The 16596-nt window shown below is 36.9% G+C and overlaps 1 protein-coding gene across 1 annotated transcript in view; it reads right to left on the bottom strand.

Annotated features, from left to right (window-relative positions):
* Window positions 1-1064: 1064 nt before the first annotated feature.
* The window catches only part of LOC136253034 (adhesion G protein-coupled receptor E2-like), a 58184-nt gene continuing 42652 nt past the window's right edge, over window positions 1065-16596 (bottom strand). The window contains exons 10-28 of the mRNA XM_066045618.1: window positions 11912-11983; window positions 10521-10653; window positions 10255-10416; window positions 9982-10042; window positions 9810-9918; window positions 9578-9630; window positions 9403-9526; window positions 7769-7869; window positions 7604-7715; window positions 7392-7548; window positions 7266-7332; window positions 7135-7201; window positions 6992-7089; window positions 5871-5997; window positions 5768-5809; window positions 3333-3401; window positions 3228-3267; window positions 1353-1430; window positions 1065-1300 (exon numbers count right to left, since the gene is read on the bottom strand). Coding sequence (XP_065901690.1) covers window positions 1200-1300; window positions 1353-1430; window positions 3228-3267; window positions 3333-3401; window positions 5768-5809; window positions 5871-5997; window positions 6992-7089; window positions 7135-7201; window positions 7266-7332; window positions 7392-7548; window positions 7604-7715; window positions 7769-7869; window positions 9403-9526; window positions 9578-9630; window positions 9810-9918; window positions 9982-10042; window positions 10255-10416; window positions 10521-10653; window positions 11912-11983 — 1773 coding nt within the window. The 3' untranslated portion in view covers window positions 1065-1199. The remainder of the gene's footprint in view (window positions 1301-1352; window positions 1431-3227; window positions 3268-3332; window positions 3402-5767; window positions 5810-5870; window positions 5998-6991; window positions 7090-7134; window positions 7202-7265; window positions 7333-7391; window positions 7549-7603; window positions 7716-7768; window positions 7870-9402; window positions 9527-9577; window positions 9631-9809; window positions 9919-9981; window positions 10043-10254; window positions 10417-10520; window positions 10654-11911; window positions 11984-16596) is intronic.

Genomic DNA, 16596 nt, shown 5'->3' with positions numbered 1-16596 from the left:
ACTATACTATTACATGTATGGTTTCAGTTTAATTACCACAATACTTGGAATAGCTTATATCTGATATAATTCCCACACTATACTATCACATATAAGGTTTCAGTATGTTTAACACATTTACTAAAGCCTTATAGGGATTGTCAGTATAATACAGATTATACCAAGCTTTTTTGTATTCAATAAGCCACTGGAAATACCATCTTATATTCCTCTTTTTTCACAGTGAAATTTGAAAGCATAATATAGGCTCAGGCCTACTGGCGATATAACACCACAGGGTTACAGAAGTTGCTGTACAACCAATGACATTAACATGCAAGTGATTCACTGTTACTATATTATACAACTCAAATTGCACTTCAGTCAAATTTCATTGTAGTACAATTGTATTAATTTTACTGTATTGCTGTACTTACTTACATATGAGTGCTAATCCTCATACTGAAGCTAAATTATTCAATTACTGTAATGTACATTTCTTATGTGAATTATAGTGAGTTCTAACCAATAATACATTCAAGTTTTAGCAGGGACTGGGTGGTCAACTCTTTGCATGTTTTAGTTTGAAGTTATTTTTCTTACTTCTGCAGCAATTTTTTAATTGTTTCTGTTCTTTATGTTTCATTATAGAATGGATAAGCACCATAATTATATCAACACACACTATAGCTAGTGTGTTGTGCGCTTAAGAAAACCAGCATGTCAAAGATTGCTACTACAAGTGGTATATATAAAGTCACATCCCTGCCTCCCCAGAGTATTTTGATGTCTCTGACCCTATCTCTGATCTGATCCAGCATCTCTTGATAATTATTGCAACATCTTCCATTGTTCTATTGTTATCAGAAACAAAAACATTTGATGGGTTGCAACATGCATAAAATGAAGACATAAAGGCTGAAATTTATGTATAACTATTCAAGTCATGATGGATTGGCTTTTCTTTCAGCCCTTCTATGTATTTGTCCCATTTCACCTTAGAATACTGTAAAAAAAAGATTTTTGCTTAGGATTTTAGACTAATCGTAAACATGATTGCAGGGTCTGCCTTCTGTGTTCACCCTACACTGCTTAACTGATAAAGTATAAAATGACATAGCAAATATTCAATAAAGATTGAAAATATATACAATGATTGTAGTGCCTTTAGAGACCATTATCTTCATCGATAAACATAGTTGTGGCTTGTTCCATATCTTTTACTCTTGTATTGAATTATTTAGCCCTTCACCACTGTTCCCTTGTGTTGAACACGTAAGTGTAGTTTGAAAATCATGTTCCATATTACTATCGTTCTGTGCTGAATTCATATTGTTGTTTTGACACAAATGTTATGATACATCAAAACTTACCCACATAACTAGGTGGCAGATAATGTGAAGAATTTTGTTGGTATGGATCACCAATGCTATCATGAGTGGTTGCCTTTGCTGTGGAATATATATGCAATGTACCAGTAGAACTTTACGTACAGTATAAGCATGCATGCATAGCTAAGGCTCAGTAAATGACAGGCCATTTACTAGTAGCAACATTTTACTGTTATGTCTAGCTTGCCTCAAACTCACCAAAAACTCACCGACATACAACTAGTGTGTTTGATACTAGAGTAGTTTGTGTAATTCATAAAAATTAAAAACTTTTGGTTCAGTAACCAATTCCTTTAACCACTTCCTTTTTTTAAAATATTAAATGCTGGCTTTGTTTTTACCTAAGTTACTTTTTTAAAGACAGAATGCTGGCTCCATACCTGTTGCCTATTCTTTTAAATTTGTTTGGTAACTGTTTCAAAGCAAGATAATTAAGCACATGTTCTAAATTTTTGTAAATGTACTATCAATGTAAACTGTGTTTTCAGCATTTTGTTGTCCCATTATTATTTCAACAAAAGTGACTAACAAAATCAATGTACAGTGTCTTAAAAATAATTTAAGTGATCTGGGAAGTGGTACAACCTCCTAGAAACTGTGACTTTGTTTGTTACTAAAATTAATATTGCAGATTTCAGCTGAGACAAATTTCTACAAAAAATAAAATCTCCTCTATTTGTGGTTGATAGTTGATTGGTTATTAGACCACTGCTTTATACTCCAATCTTGACCACTCTTAGAGGGCCAAAGCTCTCTCTCTGTCTCTCTCTCTCTCTCTGTCTCTCTCTCTCTGTCTCTCTCTCTCTCTCTCTGTCTCTCTCTGTCTCTGTCTCTGTCTCTGTCTCTGTCTCTGTCTCTCTCTCTCTCTCTCTCTGTCTCTCTCTCTCTGTCTCTGTCTCTCTCTCTCTGTCTCTCTCTGTCTCTGTCTCTGTCTCTGTCTCTCTGTCTCTGTCTCTGTCTCTGTCTCTCTCTCTGTCTCTCTCTCTGTCTCTCTCTCTGTCTCTCTCTCTGTCTCTCTCTCTGTCTCTCTCTCTGTCTCTCTCTCTGTCTCTCTCTCTGTCTCTCTCTCTGTCTCTCTCTCTGTCTCTCTCTCTGTCTCTCTCTCTGTCTCTCTCTCTGTCTCTCTCTCTGTCTCTCTCTCTGTCTCTCTCTCTGTCTCTCTCTCTGTCTCTCTCTCTGTCTCTCTCTCTGTCTCTCTCTCTGTCTCTCTCTCTGTCTCTCTCTCTGTCTCTCTCTCTGTCTCTCTCTCTGTCTCTCTCTCTGTCTCTCTCTCTGTCTCTCTCTCTGTCTCTCTCTCTGTCTCTCTCTCTGTCTCTCTCTCTGTCTCTGTCTCTCTCTGTCTCTCTCTCTCTGTCTCTCTCTCTGTCTCTCTCTCTGTCTCTCTCTCTGTCTCTCTCTCTCTCCTGTCTCTCTCTGTCTCTCTCTCTGTCTCTCTCTCTCTGTCTCTCTCTCTCTCTGTCTCTCTCTCTCTCTCTCTCTCTCTCTCTCTCTCTCTCTCTCTCTCTCTCTCTCTCTCTCTCTCTCTCTCTCTCTCTCTCTCTCTCTCTCTCTCTCTCTCTCTCTCTCTCTCTCTCTCTCTCTCTCTCTCTCTCTCTCTCTCTGTCTCTCTCTCTCTGTCTTTCCACTCTCTATGCTTAAGATACTCATGAACTTAATATCTTCTATTTGGAATGCTGCTAGACTATGATGAAAATTCTAAGATGTGAGTACTTCATCATCTCAGGCAACCACTCCAACACTTAATCTGTCCTTGTTGCAATACTATATGTCATATTACACATGTAGTCACAATAAAAATGATAAGAATTGATACATAGTATGAGAAGAATGCTAATGTTATACATATGATACACTTACTATATGGTGACATCTCTTTCTGCAGGTTGGGAGTTTTAGCCTGCGTAAATATGAACACCATTGTATGATTATAGATTGTATATTGTTCATTAAGACTATACTTACACTTGTAGAAAGAGAGCTAGTATTACGATTATAACATCTTGTTCCACACATTTTCATCTTCTTCATAAACTATATACAAGGATTTACACATTCGTACATTTATTAAACTGAACACATATACACAGTATGCACATGCTCACAAATATTATAGTAGCTACAATACGTATGTGCACACATACTGTATGGAACTACAATCTTAGCACCCATCTCCTGTTTGATACGGATATCAATACAGGTGTAGTGGAGCAGGCCAAAGAGTGGGGGAGCAGGCCAGCTATTAAGCTGAAGACAAAAAAAGACGGTAACTACTTGCTGACAATAGCTTCCTCCACCGACTATATCTCCTTATTTACAACTACACATATGTAGCTAAGTACCTTGCTACACTGCTTCTCTGAATACTATGACTGCTCTATTAGAGTATCTAGATCTTGGCTGTTCTATTAGAGTATCTCGATCTTTTCTTGCAAACATTGTCCCATAAAAGTGGAGGGGCCATGGCCCCCCTGGCCCCTCGTCTCCACTGCCTATGTATCTATAATTAATGTTGCTATTTCTTACTCTGTTTAATACTGGAGTAAGTATAGATGAAATACACTAAATAATTTTTTTTTTAAAACATTGGGTGCAGCCCTGACATGAGGATCACATAAGAACTACACTTAAAAACTACTCTTAAGGAACAAATTGCACCAACAGTGAACCACCAAAGGTGAAATCTACATGGGTGTATCATGTGATCAAACACGAATGTAGTGCCTGGTTGAAATGGCAAAGATTTGTATGTACATTAGTTGAGACTGTACAACTACAAGGCAGGAGCTACAATAAACTTGAGTGGTCATCTGGGTCAGACCAGACCACTTTTCAGCTACAACATTTTGCAGAATGCTTTGATAGAGCAGTCATTATGATATACACAGTAATGTTCTAATAGAGCATTCAGTAGAATACATCCATTATTTCAATTGCACTGCTTGGTCTAGGCTGTTATAGCTATGTGAACTGTCTTGTACTTTCAGTGAATTATATGAATAGCGTGGGATAACTTATCATGCGTGTCTTGCATTATTGCTTCCAAATCTCAAAGAATTTAACTTCCACTTTCAGCATTAATTTTATTATACAGTGGAACCTGTGTTACGGTCACCTGGATTAAGCGGTCACCTTTGCATAATGGCCACGGTCACGAGGTCCCAAATGTTTTCCCATACAAATGTATGTATTGTGGTCTGCATTAAGCGGTCACCTGTCTAACGCGTATAACGGCCAACCAAGAATTTGCCTATGAATCACTGTATACATAACTTCATCCTTCGTATAGCGGTTGCTTCCTTTTATGGTGGCTTGTTAAGCCATAGATACTATAGGCTATAGTATCTATGGTTAAGCCAATAGTCTGTGATCACGGCACCGTTTCTCGGTTTCAATTAATGCGCAATTATCACACTTCCTGCCTTTCAATGAATGCTATACAAACTATCAGGCTTCATTACTTAAACGTATTCAATAGCTATAACCAACATTCATAACAAGCTCACCTTGCCCTTTCTGTATAAAGACTACTAAAATTATACTCTATTGCGGTTGGCACGAGCCTCTTAATAATAATAATTACTCATTTATAACGGTCATAGCCACTAAAATGTTGCAGACCGCCTTATGCAGGTTTTCTCTATAACAGCCACCTGTACATAAAGGCCAGATATATCGGGTCCCAAGGTGACCATTATAGACAGGTTCCACTGTATCATGACTAAAATTAACTAGTAGCTACTAGATATGAAATTGAATTAATTGTTCAGTAGCACTATATTACCAGGATATATCCTTGATGTTTACAAAAAGGAGAGACTTTTTATGTAATATTGCCTCCAGGTGCTATTTCAGAGCATTTATTTTCCTGGGAAAACACGCCTCCTACTTTCTAGCTTTGCGGTGTGTGTATCACATGAAAACAGATAATTTAATTAACAAAAAAAGTGTGCATGACAATGACCTCATGATCAACTGTATTCTACAGATGGCCTGACCACTCAAAATCTATGTCATACATGTTAGCATAAACTGTTGTAATGAATGTACATGAAGTTATAAACATATGGGAAATAGTAGTAAAATACTTTATCATTTCATTGAGAACTTTGTAAATGACTAACAGCTATGTACCTGGTCATGATTTAATACTAGTGGAATCTAGATGTCTAACACTAGGTGAGATATATTAAAGCTTGTATTGATGATCTAATTGTGTATTATGTCTATTGGTACTTGCCTACCACTTTCATGGCATTCAGTCAAGTACTACAATTTATATTATGTCCACACACATGCACATGAGCAGAAGATAGTTAAATGATACAGTGGCTCTATTAATTTTACAGTTTAGTTTGGAAATAAATTAGGTTGGCTATATTATCACATTATGTTTGTACCTTTTCATTTCTTAGCACATAGAGAATCAAGATGCAAACTCCCTGTATACAGAAAATTTCCATAGTAGTGTACAAAAAAGCGCTACATGCTAAAATACTGTACCTGAAGTGAATTTAATATTGTGAAGGCCCATGCAAATACTGCTGTGTTTTCATTTATAGCCAGTAGTCCAATCACCCAAGTGCATCCAAGTATAGGAGTGATTATTACAGCTGTTTTCAGTAGTGACCTGTGATTATAAGCGCATCATAGTAATAGTATTAGACAATGGCTTATGTAGTTTATTTTGATGTGTAAAGGTGAAGTCACTGAGTGTGTTACTTTATTTATTATTTGCTTTACAGAATACATACAACAATATATGTACAGTATAATCTTTAGCAGTCATTAAGGCCTAGTGTATGCTGAAGGTCCACAGGCATCCAGTGCCAGTGGCCAGGAGTAAGCAGTTATATAGTAATTATTAAGATTTGTTATATTATATAAACTCATTTAAGCAAGGATTACAGGTGATCAAAGGAACTTAAGGGAACTGAAGTTTGGGGAACTTATTACAATTACTACAGGGACAAACAAAACAAAAAGTGCATGTGTTGTCAGGATCAAAATTTTGTTCAAAATGATTCCAAAGAAACTTTGTAAGCTTGTATTTGATAGTACTGATAAAACACTTGACTCTAGAAGATCCTTGTGTATAAAAACAAGAGTTGAGAAGGATAAATTATATCCCAGAGTGTGAGAGGATCAAAGTACCACACTGGGTGATCACCCAGTGTGTCATCATCAGCATGTAGGCGTATAAGTTGAAACTAGCTACGTATGTTGAGAGACAGACTACAGAGGTAAGCTAAATGCTCATTAATTAGTATTAATAACTTGGGGCAGTAGGTCATGGAATGTAACTTCAGTTACTCCTTGTTAATGAATTACTTAGAATACAATGCATACCTAAACTTCATTTGTAGGCCATGATTCATACTGGGATGTTAAATAGTTATGTCCTAGACGTGTGTTACAGTAGTTATCATCCTTGTCCTAGGCTCACCTCAGACTCAGGTAATATAATATTATATGTTATTACCCCCATACTGTGTTACTATAACAGTCTACAGTGTACCTATATTTGTACTTTAAAAGTGTGATTGTTCAGCTTAGAGCATATATGCTTCACAAAATTATGTGTACACTATCATTTATTATACATAATTATGTGGTTTCCTTACTTTACAGTAGCAACTGCTGTGACTTTTTCAGTTGATATGTTGTCACGATTACTTTTGCAAACTTCATGCATGGTGATAATCAAGAAAAAAGAGTTAACCTACAATTTACATAATGTAATTACAGCATATGTATAGACAATTACCATTATGATCAATAACATTGGACCAACAAAACCCCAAATAGCACCTCTTTCTTCAGAAATCCAACATCTATAAATGCAGTGTGTATAGTACAATGGTTGTATTATGAAACTGTAAATGTTCTTAACCTTACCTATCATTAATTCCATATTGCTCATGGAATAAAGCAGCCGATGCAGCAACAATGGGAATAGGTAATCCTACATAACACGAACATGATTAATGTCTCTTGTGTTCAATGAGTAAATGAGATTCCTACCCCAACCAAATGTCACAAAAAATAGCTTCCGTTTCAAAAATCCATGGTAGAAGACAAATTTTATCATAATAAACAGTAGCATTCCCTCACAAAGCATCCAGCTGAATGCAGCCATGAACAAGTAATGAAGTAAGATTGCCACGGTGAGACAGCTAGCCTTATAGCAAAAGGAGCTAAACACCAGGAATTTACACATTATTCTATAATCTTACTCTGTATTCACTAGCAGCTTTAATACCACTGATAAATGCTATGTGTCCCAGCAGTAGAGCAACAGAGAGGTTGAGGTGGACAAAATGTTGTATCAAATTGAATACTCTTTCCCTAACAGAAGCGGAAGTGTGGCCCAACACTATAAGTCACGTGCAAGAACATACCTTAGTCCAATGAATGCAATCACTGCAATTGATAGACAAATAATAGATATGACACATCCTATATAGCTAACGATTGATAGTGCTTCAGATTCACTTCCATCCTACAGGCATGCGAACACACAATATGTACATTGTATATAATACACTGATAACACAGTTATGGGAGAAAAACTATATATTACGCAACTGAATCATACAACAAATTCCTGAGCACTGCACTATATTCCAAGAAGACATAGATACTCAGTCAAACTATCTAATATAGCATTCAATGCAGTTGGTTTATTTCTTATTGTAATCACAGACACTTATGCATAACATCATTCAAAAAATCTTATGCAAATCGTTCTGAAGTTTTAAGAGCTCAACCACCTTTCTCAGCACTGCTTCAGCTACATTTATTGCATGCATATACTGACAACCAATGCCTGTACAGACTATCATGCTTCAGCTTCTATGAATACAGCCTTTTATTCATCCCAACAAGGCTACTACAGGTTCTAAAGATATCAGCATTTCTATAAAGAGTTGTGATGGCCATTTGCACACATCACATCTTCAACAGAAGTTCTAAGGCTCCTCATATTATTAAATGCTATACCACTAGGGACCTGTGAGAAGGCTAAAGCCTGTGAATACAGGGAGTTTGGAACATGTAACTGAAAATTAATGTTGTCGTATTAGAAACGTTGAAGAATTTGAGGGTGATCTGCTCTAGTGATGCATGTAAGCATTCATTTTTCCCTGGTGCAATCAAATTATGGGAAAACTTACCCCCTAAAAATCACTGAATCATGCACATTTGTAACTTTTTACATAAGTACAATGTATAATTAAGTTACAATTAATTAATTAATTAAACAACTGTCTGTTTATGTACATCTGTAGTTTTTACACAGTAATGGATAGTAACAATATCAATGTCTAATAAATGCAGTTATGTTCATAGAAGCACAAGGGCATCCACTTACATTCCAGCTGCACCTACTATTGATACAGATCAGGATCTGATGGCTATGCCAAACTAATTACTTTCCTGTACTCAAGAGGTTCCCAATTGACAGTAGTCCACACACTTTGCACATACTATTGTACAAGTAGTCTATTTCCTGGTATCAGGTGGAATCCCGGAGAACAGCTCACAGATTGAGCTACAAGAGCATGTGCATTTTCCATATGGTGATGCAATAGCTTTGTGTAGCAGCATGTAAACCCAGAGATGGAAGCTGTACTGTGGTTGACTGATGACTGGAAGGACAAAGTTAAGACAACAGCACATGTATTGTATGCCTATTAATATGCCAAAGATTTCTTCTTAAGTGAACTTGAAGCATTTCTGTGAAGGAAGTAGCAGTCGCTTTTCTGCTATGCCTGCCTGAACACATCAGTTAGACAGGCAGGCAGTAGAAAATTCCATCAAATAAACTTTTAAAATAATTTTGTAGCAACTTGACAAAAACATTTCAAATTGATCTATAGAACTTTTGGGTTTGATTTTACCCAACCTATTCTGTCCTGTCATTGCGAGGAGAGAATCAAGGCAGGTTTTTGGGTGACATTTTATCATGGGCCATGTCCAAACCTTCATTATCCCTACCATACAGTACTATCATACATGGAATCCTTGAACTTACCCCAGACACATCCACTAGCACAGCAAAGCTAGTCAAGTGGTTGGAGGAACACTGATAAAATGTGCTATTACTTGTGATCAGAGTAACACCATCAGTTGAAAAATATCCACTAAGGTCACGGTTACTGTAAAAATGTCAGCTTCAATTCACATGCTAACATTATACATTTGCATACTTTAAGTAGTCAAAGAAAACACAGCGAGCATTGAACCGAGGTCTGTCTCCTGGCTATATATATAGAAAAGAATAGAGTAAATTTGTGACATCACATTTATATCTATGTGACATCACATAATATTATGTCTATGTTAATAAGTACAGTATTTTCCAATAATGATATTGTTTTAAAGGCTTTTTATACTAACTTACATAATATAACTATAAAATGAATACATCTATACTCTTACCATTCCTATGTTAAAACTCATTATAATGGTTTCATTACCAAGACTTGTTCTAGTTCGTGGATCATCAGTAGATATTTGAACAGACAATATTAAACTTTCTATTCTCGTGCTGTATCACAAGTATGTGACATAAATGTAACATTCATGTTGATCAGTTTTCTTGACAACTTACCTCTGATTATTAAATACAGGTGAATTCCTAATAACACTACTGATAACTGGCACTCTAGTTCCTAAATACACAAAGACTGCATAATGGTATGCCAAAGGACAGAATAAAATGGGAAGATATAGCCACTTATAAACTTGCAGTACACCTATTTGAAGTGTGGAGTAATGTGCACAAAACAGAAAATACAAGAGCCTTTTGTCAATAATCCATGCAAAATACAATAAAAATCATTTCAATTTTATTACGGTCATTGTTCCAATACCTAATCTCTACCTGTTTTATTAATTTGGTTAATGATGACAGCATGTGGTAGTAGATAAGATGGTGTCCTATTTCCAAATACTGTAAAAGCATCAGAAGATTGGCGGAATGCATAAAACTCAATGTTTCCGTTCTCCATCAAGTCTTGTTCGACTGGAATTTGTGCTTCAATACCTAAATATAAATTTATATTACAAGTTATACTGTAGTTATTTATGTCTATAATCAAAATTTTTCCACATGCAATTTTAACACCTTTCCAGCATTTCATTACTAACCAATGTTATTTTCTCTTCCTGTAAGAGTATCCCTCACAGTCTGATTAGCACTACTCTCCAAAGTAGTACTTAACAGTATTCCAACTTGTTCAGTGGTGTATAGTAATTCACCAATGGATATACATGAGTTTTCCTGCAGTAGCAACAATACTAATGAAAATATATATATGATAGTACAAAACTTTGGTGGTAAATAATACTAAATATACATAATAGTACAAAACTTTGGCTGTAAAAAAGTTTGGAGAAAACCCACTATAACAAAATTGGTAAAAAAAACTTTGCCGACTGGATCTTCACCTTAATTTTTTTATGATCTGTGGTAGAATGTAGCTACCACATATATACTGTACCACTTGAATGTAACTTCACTACACATGAGTGCGAGTGATTAAATAACCTGCCAATTAAGGGGCGTGGTAGCCTTTTCGATTGTGAGTCTATATCCCTCGCACTGAGAGATGACTTCGGGGATAATGACTTACAATGGAAATGGTTGCCACACCCCTTAATTGGCAAGTCTTTTAATAATTTGCACTTGTGCATAGCAATGTTGCGTTCGAGTGGCAGCTATACATACAAGTGTAAGCATCGTTCACTGGTTCTTATAATGTCCAGAGCAATGCTTGAATTTTTGTGAACATTAGTGGGACAATTAACCTTGCGACAATCAAAGCGAACACTTTCACAGTACCTGTCAAGATACTTCAATACTCATCCTTTCTGCTCAGGTGATTGCTAATAATAATTGGCAGGTATTAAAAACTTTAGCGATTGCAATGCTATTCATCAAATGCGCCAAAGTTTTTTACTATACAGTATCAACATTAAAAAATGCTATTGGTATGTTCCAGCTATGGTAGAAATATGTACATGATGATTATTTTGATCCTTTACTTTAAACTTTGGAGACATTTAAAACATTGCTTACAGTAGATCCCCAGGTTTCATGTTCTCTTATACTAATTATTGCTAATTTTTATCATTTCTATGTTAACAGCAACAGAAAAAGTACAAAATTATGTAGTGGTTCAAACTTTTTGCAATAGACTCTTAGTCACTATCAAGCTTTCTAGTAGTAGCTTTTAGATGTCTGTGGAATTTTCTTTTAAGACTCCTAATTATTCTTACTAGAAATTCTTTATTATTCTCAACATTATTTCCTGGAGTGACTTTTGAATACAGCAAATTAAATCTGTTGCATCTACTCATCCAATTATTCTTATGTATGTATATACCACCTGCCATGCATTCCCAAAGTTATTCCTCAGGTCCCTTAGCTACACAGTCTCTTGACTACCATATGATATATACCAATGAGATTTGAAGTAACTACATGTATTATTTAAACCACACACAACAATACTATCATGCACACAGGTAAGACATACCCTGCTATTCAATTGTTCATAAGACGCATCATTCCTTTCATCAACCAGACTATCCAGTATATCAATGGCATACTGTCAAATAGATGACTTGATACATGAAGTGTTAACTGTGTACTTAATGACTATAAATGTAATGCACAACTTAATGTAATACAGGACAATACAAAAAAAATATTAAATTGGACAGTGAAACTTTACCAGTATTTACACTGTTAGTACGATTAAAAATTAGCATAAGTTCCAACTCTTCTATGATTCACTTTATGATCTCCAGCTCCCTCATTATTGACACCATTATTTTTCTGATATATGCAATGTATCATGGGCTCCATTGATTTGCCTAATATGTACAATCAGGCCCAGGGGTGAGAGTGCTTGTACATATGAAGTAAAAATCACAAGGGAACATGACATGATTTAATTATACAACTGTTATGTGCCATATGTATTAGTGATGCACCGATACCGGCCTTATTTTGGCGGTATCGGACTTGTATCGGTAAAGCTAAAAATGCCCGATGCTTTGAATGACGTCATTTAATTACTTATCAAGATGGCGGCGTACATAGCGCATTGAACGGAGTTGAGCAAAAGCTGATATAAGCCATGAATTCCTTAAAAGAAGCCAGCTACTAGGATTATTAGTACAGTGGAAACTTAAGTAAGCCACGAAATAAGATTCATTGAAGCCATAAACTTATCTTCAGGTAATTGATAGCCACAAAACCAGCAAACTGCAGTTGATGGGATTAGCAAATGAGTTTAGTAAGTTAAATCACTAGCTGTTTCTGGTGAGAAATGCCTGTGGGGCAAAGTATCGGTATCGGATCGGCATCAGCCATTTCTGGCCTCAAATGTATCGGTATTGGATCGGTAGTGAAAAAGTGATATCGGTGCATCACTAATACTTATTGCAGGCTAAGGCCACTAAAAGTTAATTATATGTTTCTGGTTCCCTTCCTGGCCATCTTTTTTTGCAGAACGAATTGTGCAATCACCATACAGTAATTTGTACTATTTTATCTCCATTGAAAGGTTTTCGTGTCTTGTAAACACTCTTTCCTTATAAAGATGCACTAACTTTATGCAAAAACTTTGTTTTTCCCTATAATTTCATGTACTGCTATGTCAAATGTAGTGTACCACATCCAAAAGTTGCAAAAAAAAAAGCCTGATCACCTGGTCAATTTTGGGGAATTGGTAGGACCAGAAACATATAATTAACTTTGCACAGCCTAATATCTAGAAGCAGGGGTCACCCAACCTATATGGGTGTATCACTGCAATTTTTTTCTTTGCAGAAATTTTAATCATAGTTAGTATTATAGCTAAATTTCTTAATATTAATGGAAATGTTTTGATGATATCACAATATTATTCAGATACAATTACAAGTGTCAAGACACATGGTAGTGAGTCATGCAGCCAAGAAAGCTAGCATGTCACAGCATGTATATATCAAGACACACGATAGTGTGTCGTGCGGCCCAAGAAGCCGGCGTGCCACCCGTGAGTATATTAACAGGAAGAAAGAAAACGCAATTTCACACCTATGTAGCTCTGTGATCCTTTATCCGATTGGAACCAAATTTGCTACAGACGTGCCGGCCAGCTAGGAGAGTCTACACACCAAAGTTGAAGAAAATCGCTCCAGCCATTTCCGAGATACGAGCGAACAAAATTTCGTTTTAATTTCTTCGTTTTTTTCTTTTTCTACCTCTTCTTCATTTCACACACTTCGCAAAATCCGCCATAAAACACGAATGCGTGCTCGGATCGGGCTGAAATTTGGCACACTTAAAGGGCTCATTAAGGCGGATCTCTGTACCACCTTTGGTAGGAATCCGATGAACATTCACGGAGTTATGACTGATTATTTGCGTAAAATAAGTCGAAGGTCTGTCACGCCTACAGGGTAAACTCCTTTGAGGAATCAGTTGAAAATTGATATGTAGATGGAGCAACCATCGTAGGAGTGCCTTTTTTGTGGTTTGAAAGGAATCGGGATAAAGACCATGGAGATATGACACAAAACCCGACCTAAGCTATCGATTTTTATGAATAAAAAAACTATTCGTTTTCATGTCTACCAGGCAAACCGCTTAGAGCAACGAACTGAAAATCAGTATGTAGCTGGAATAATCATCATAGAAAGTCCTTGCAGTAGTACAGAAGAATCAGATTACAAACCACTGAGTTATGATTCGAATGACAACTACGTGTAACAAATGCGAGATCGAGATACTCTAATAGAACAGTCACCCCAATAAAGTATTCAGCTGCATTTATTATTTACTCAATTATACTACATTGCAAATTATTCTGTAGGGAATTCAGCTACAAACAAGTCACCCTGTAATCAGATCAGCCAGAAGAAGGTACCTAATAGAGAGTTCAGCTACAAAGAAACCATCATGTAGAGAGTTCAGCTCAAACAAATTGCCCTGTAGAGAGATCAGCTAGAAGAAGTTACCTTGTAGAGTGTTCAGTTGCAAAGAAACAATCATGCAAAGAGTTCAGCTGCAAACAAATCACCCAGTAGAAAGTTCCGCTATACACTGTAGAGAGTTCAGTTAGAAACAAGTCATCTTGTAGAGAGATCAGCTAGAAACAAGTCACCCTGTAGAGAGTTCAGCTAGAAGAAGTCACATTGTAGAGAGTTCAGCTACAAAGAAACTACCATGTAGAGAGTTCAGCTGCAAACAAATCACCCTGTAGAGAATTCAGCTACAAACAAATATGCCCTGTAGAAAGATCAGCTAGAAGAAGTTACCTTGTAGGGAGTTCAGCTACGAACAGAACACCCAGTAGAGAGTTCAGCTACAAACAAATCACCCTGTAGAGAGTTCAGTTACAAAGAAACCACCATGTAGAGAGTTCAGTTGCAAAAAAATCAATCACTCTGTAGAGAGTTCAGCTAGAAGAAGTCACCTTGTAGAGAGTTCAGCTGCAAATAAATCACCTTGTAGAGAATTCAGCTACAAACAAATCACCCTGTAGAAAGATCAGCTAGAAGAAGTTACATTGTAGAGAGTTCAGCTACAAAGAAACCACCATGTAGAGAGTTCAGCTGCAAACAAATCACCTGTAGAGAGTTCAGCTAGAAACAAGTCACCCTGTAGAGAGATCAGCTAGAAACCAGTCACCCTGTAGAGAGTTCAGCTAGAAGAAGTCACATTGTAGAGAGTTCAGCTACAAAGAAACTACCATGTAGAGAGTTCAGCTGCAAACAAACACCCTGTAGAGAACTCAGCTACAAACAAATGGCCTGTAGAAAGATTAGCTAGAAGAAGTTACCTTGTAGGGAGTTCAGCTACAAACAAATCACCCTGTAGAGAGTTCAGCTACAAAGAAATCATCATGTAGAGAGTTCAGCTGCAAACAAATCATCCTGTAGAGAGTTCAGCTATGAAAAGATCACCCTGTAGAGAGTTCAGCTAGAAGAAGTCACCTTTTAGAGAGTTCAGCTTCAAAGCAACCACCATGTAGAGAGTTCAGCTGCAAAAAAAATCAATCACTCTGTAGAGAGTTCAGCTAGAAGAAGTCACCTTGTAGAGAGTTCAGCTGCAAATAAATCACCCTGTAGAGAATCCAGCTACAAACAAATCACCCTGTAGAAAGATCAGCTAGAAGAAGTTACCTTGTAGAGAGTTCAGCTACAAAGAAACCACCATGTAGAGAGTTCAGCTGCAAACAAATCACCTGTAGAGAGTTCAGCTAGACACAAGTCACCCTGTAGAGAGATCAGCTAGAAACAAGTCACCCTGTAGAGAGTTCAGCTAGAAGAAGTCACATTGTAGAGAGTTCAGCTACAATGAAATTCCCATGTAGAGAGTTCAGCTGCAAACAAATCACCCTGTAGAGAACTCAGCTACAAACAAATATGCCCTGTAAAAATATCAGCTAGAAGAAGTTACCTTGTAGAGAGTTCAGCTACAAAGAAACCACCATGTAGAGAGTTCAACTGCAAATCACCTGTAGAGAGTTCAGCTAGAAACAAGTCACCCTGTAGAGAGATCAGCTAGAAACAAGTCACCCTGTAGAGAGATCAGCTAGAAACAAGTCACCCTGTAGAGAGATCAGCTAGAAACAAGTCACCCTGTAGAGAGTTCAGCTAGAAGAAGTCACATTGTAGAGAGTTCAGCTACAAAGAAACTACCACGCAGAGAGTTCAGCTGCAAACAAATCACCCTGTAGAAAGTTCAGCTATGAACAGATCACCCTGTAGAGAGATCAGCTAGAAACAAGTCACCCTGTAGAGAGTTCAGCTAGAAGAAGTTACCTTGTAGAGAGTTCAGCTATAAAGAAACCACCATGTAGAGAGTTCAGCTGCAAACAAATCACCAAGTAGAAAGTTCAGCTATGAACAGATCACCCTGTTGAGAGTTCAGTTAGAAACAAGTCATCCTGTAGAGAGATCACCTAGAAGTATCACCTTGTAGAGAGTTCAGCTACAAAGAAACCACCTGTAGGGATTTCAGCTACAAACAAATCACCCTGTAGAGAGTTCAGCTACAAAGAAATCATCATGTAGAGAGTTCAGCTGCAAACAAATCATCCTGTAGAGAGTTCAGCTATGAAAAGATCACCCTGTAGAGAGTTCAGCTATAAGAAGTCACCTTTTAGAGAGTTCAGCTACAAAGCAACCACCATGTAGAGAGTTCAGCTGCAAACAAATCACCCTG

Source organism: Dysidea avara, chromosome 4 (assembly GCF_963678975.1).
Source record: "Dysidea avara chromosome 4, odDysAvar1.4, whole genome shotgun sequence".
NCBI lineage: Eukaryota > Metazoa > Porifera > Demospongiae > Dictyoceratida > Dysideidae > Dysidea > Dysidea avara.
Note: the sequence above shows the minus strand (reverse complement) of the source record. Positions and strands in the feature narration are given on the sequence as shown.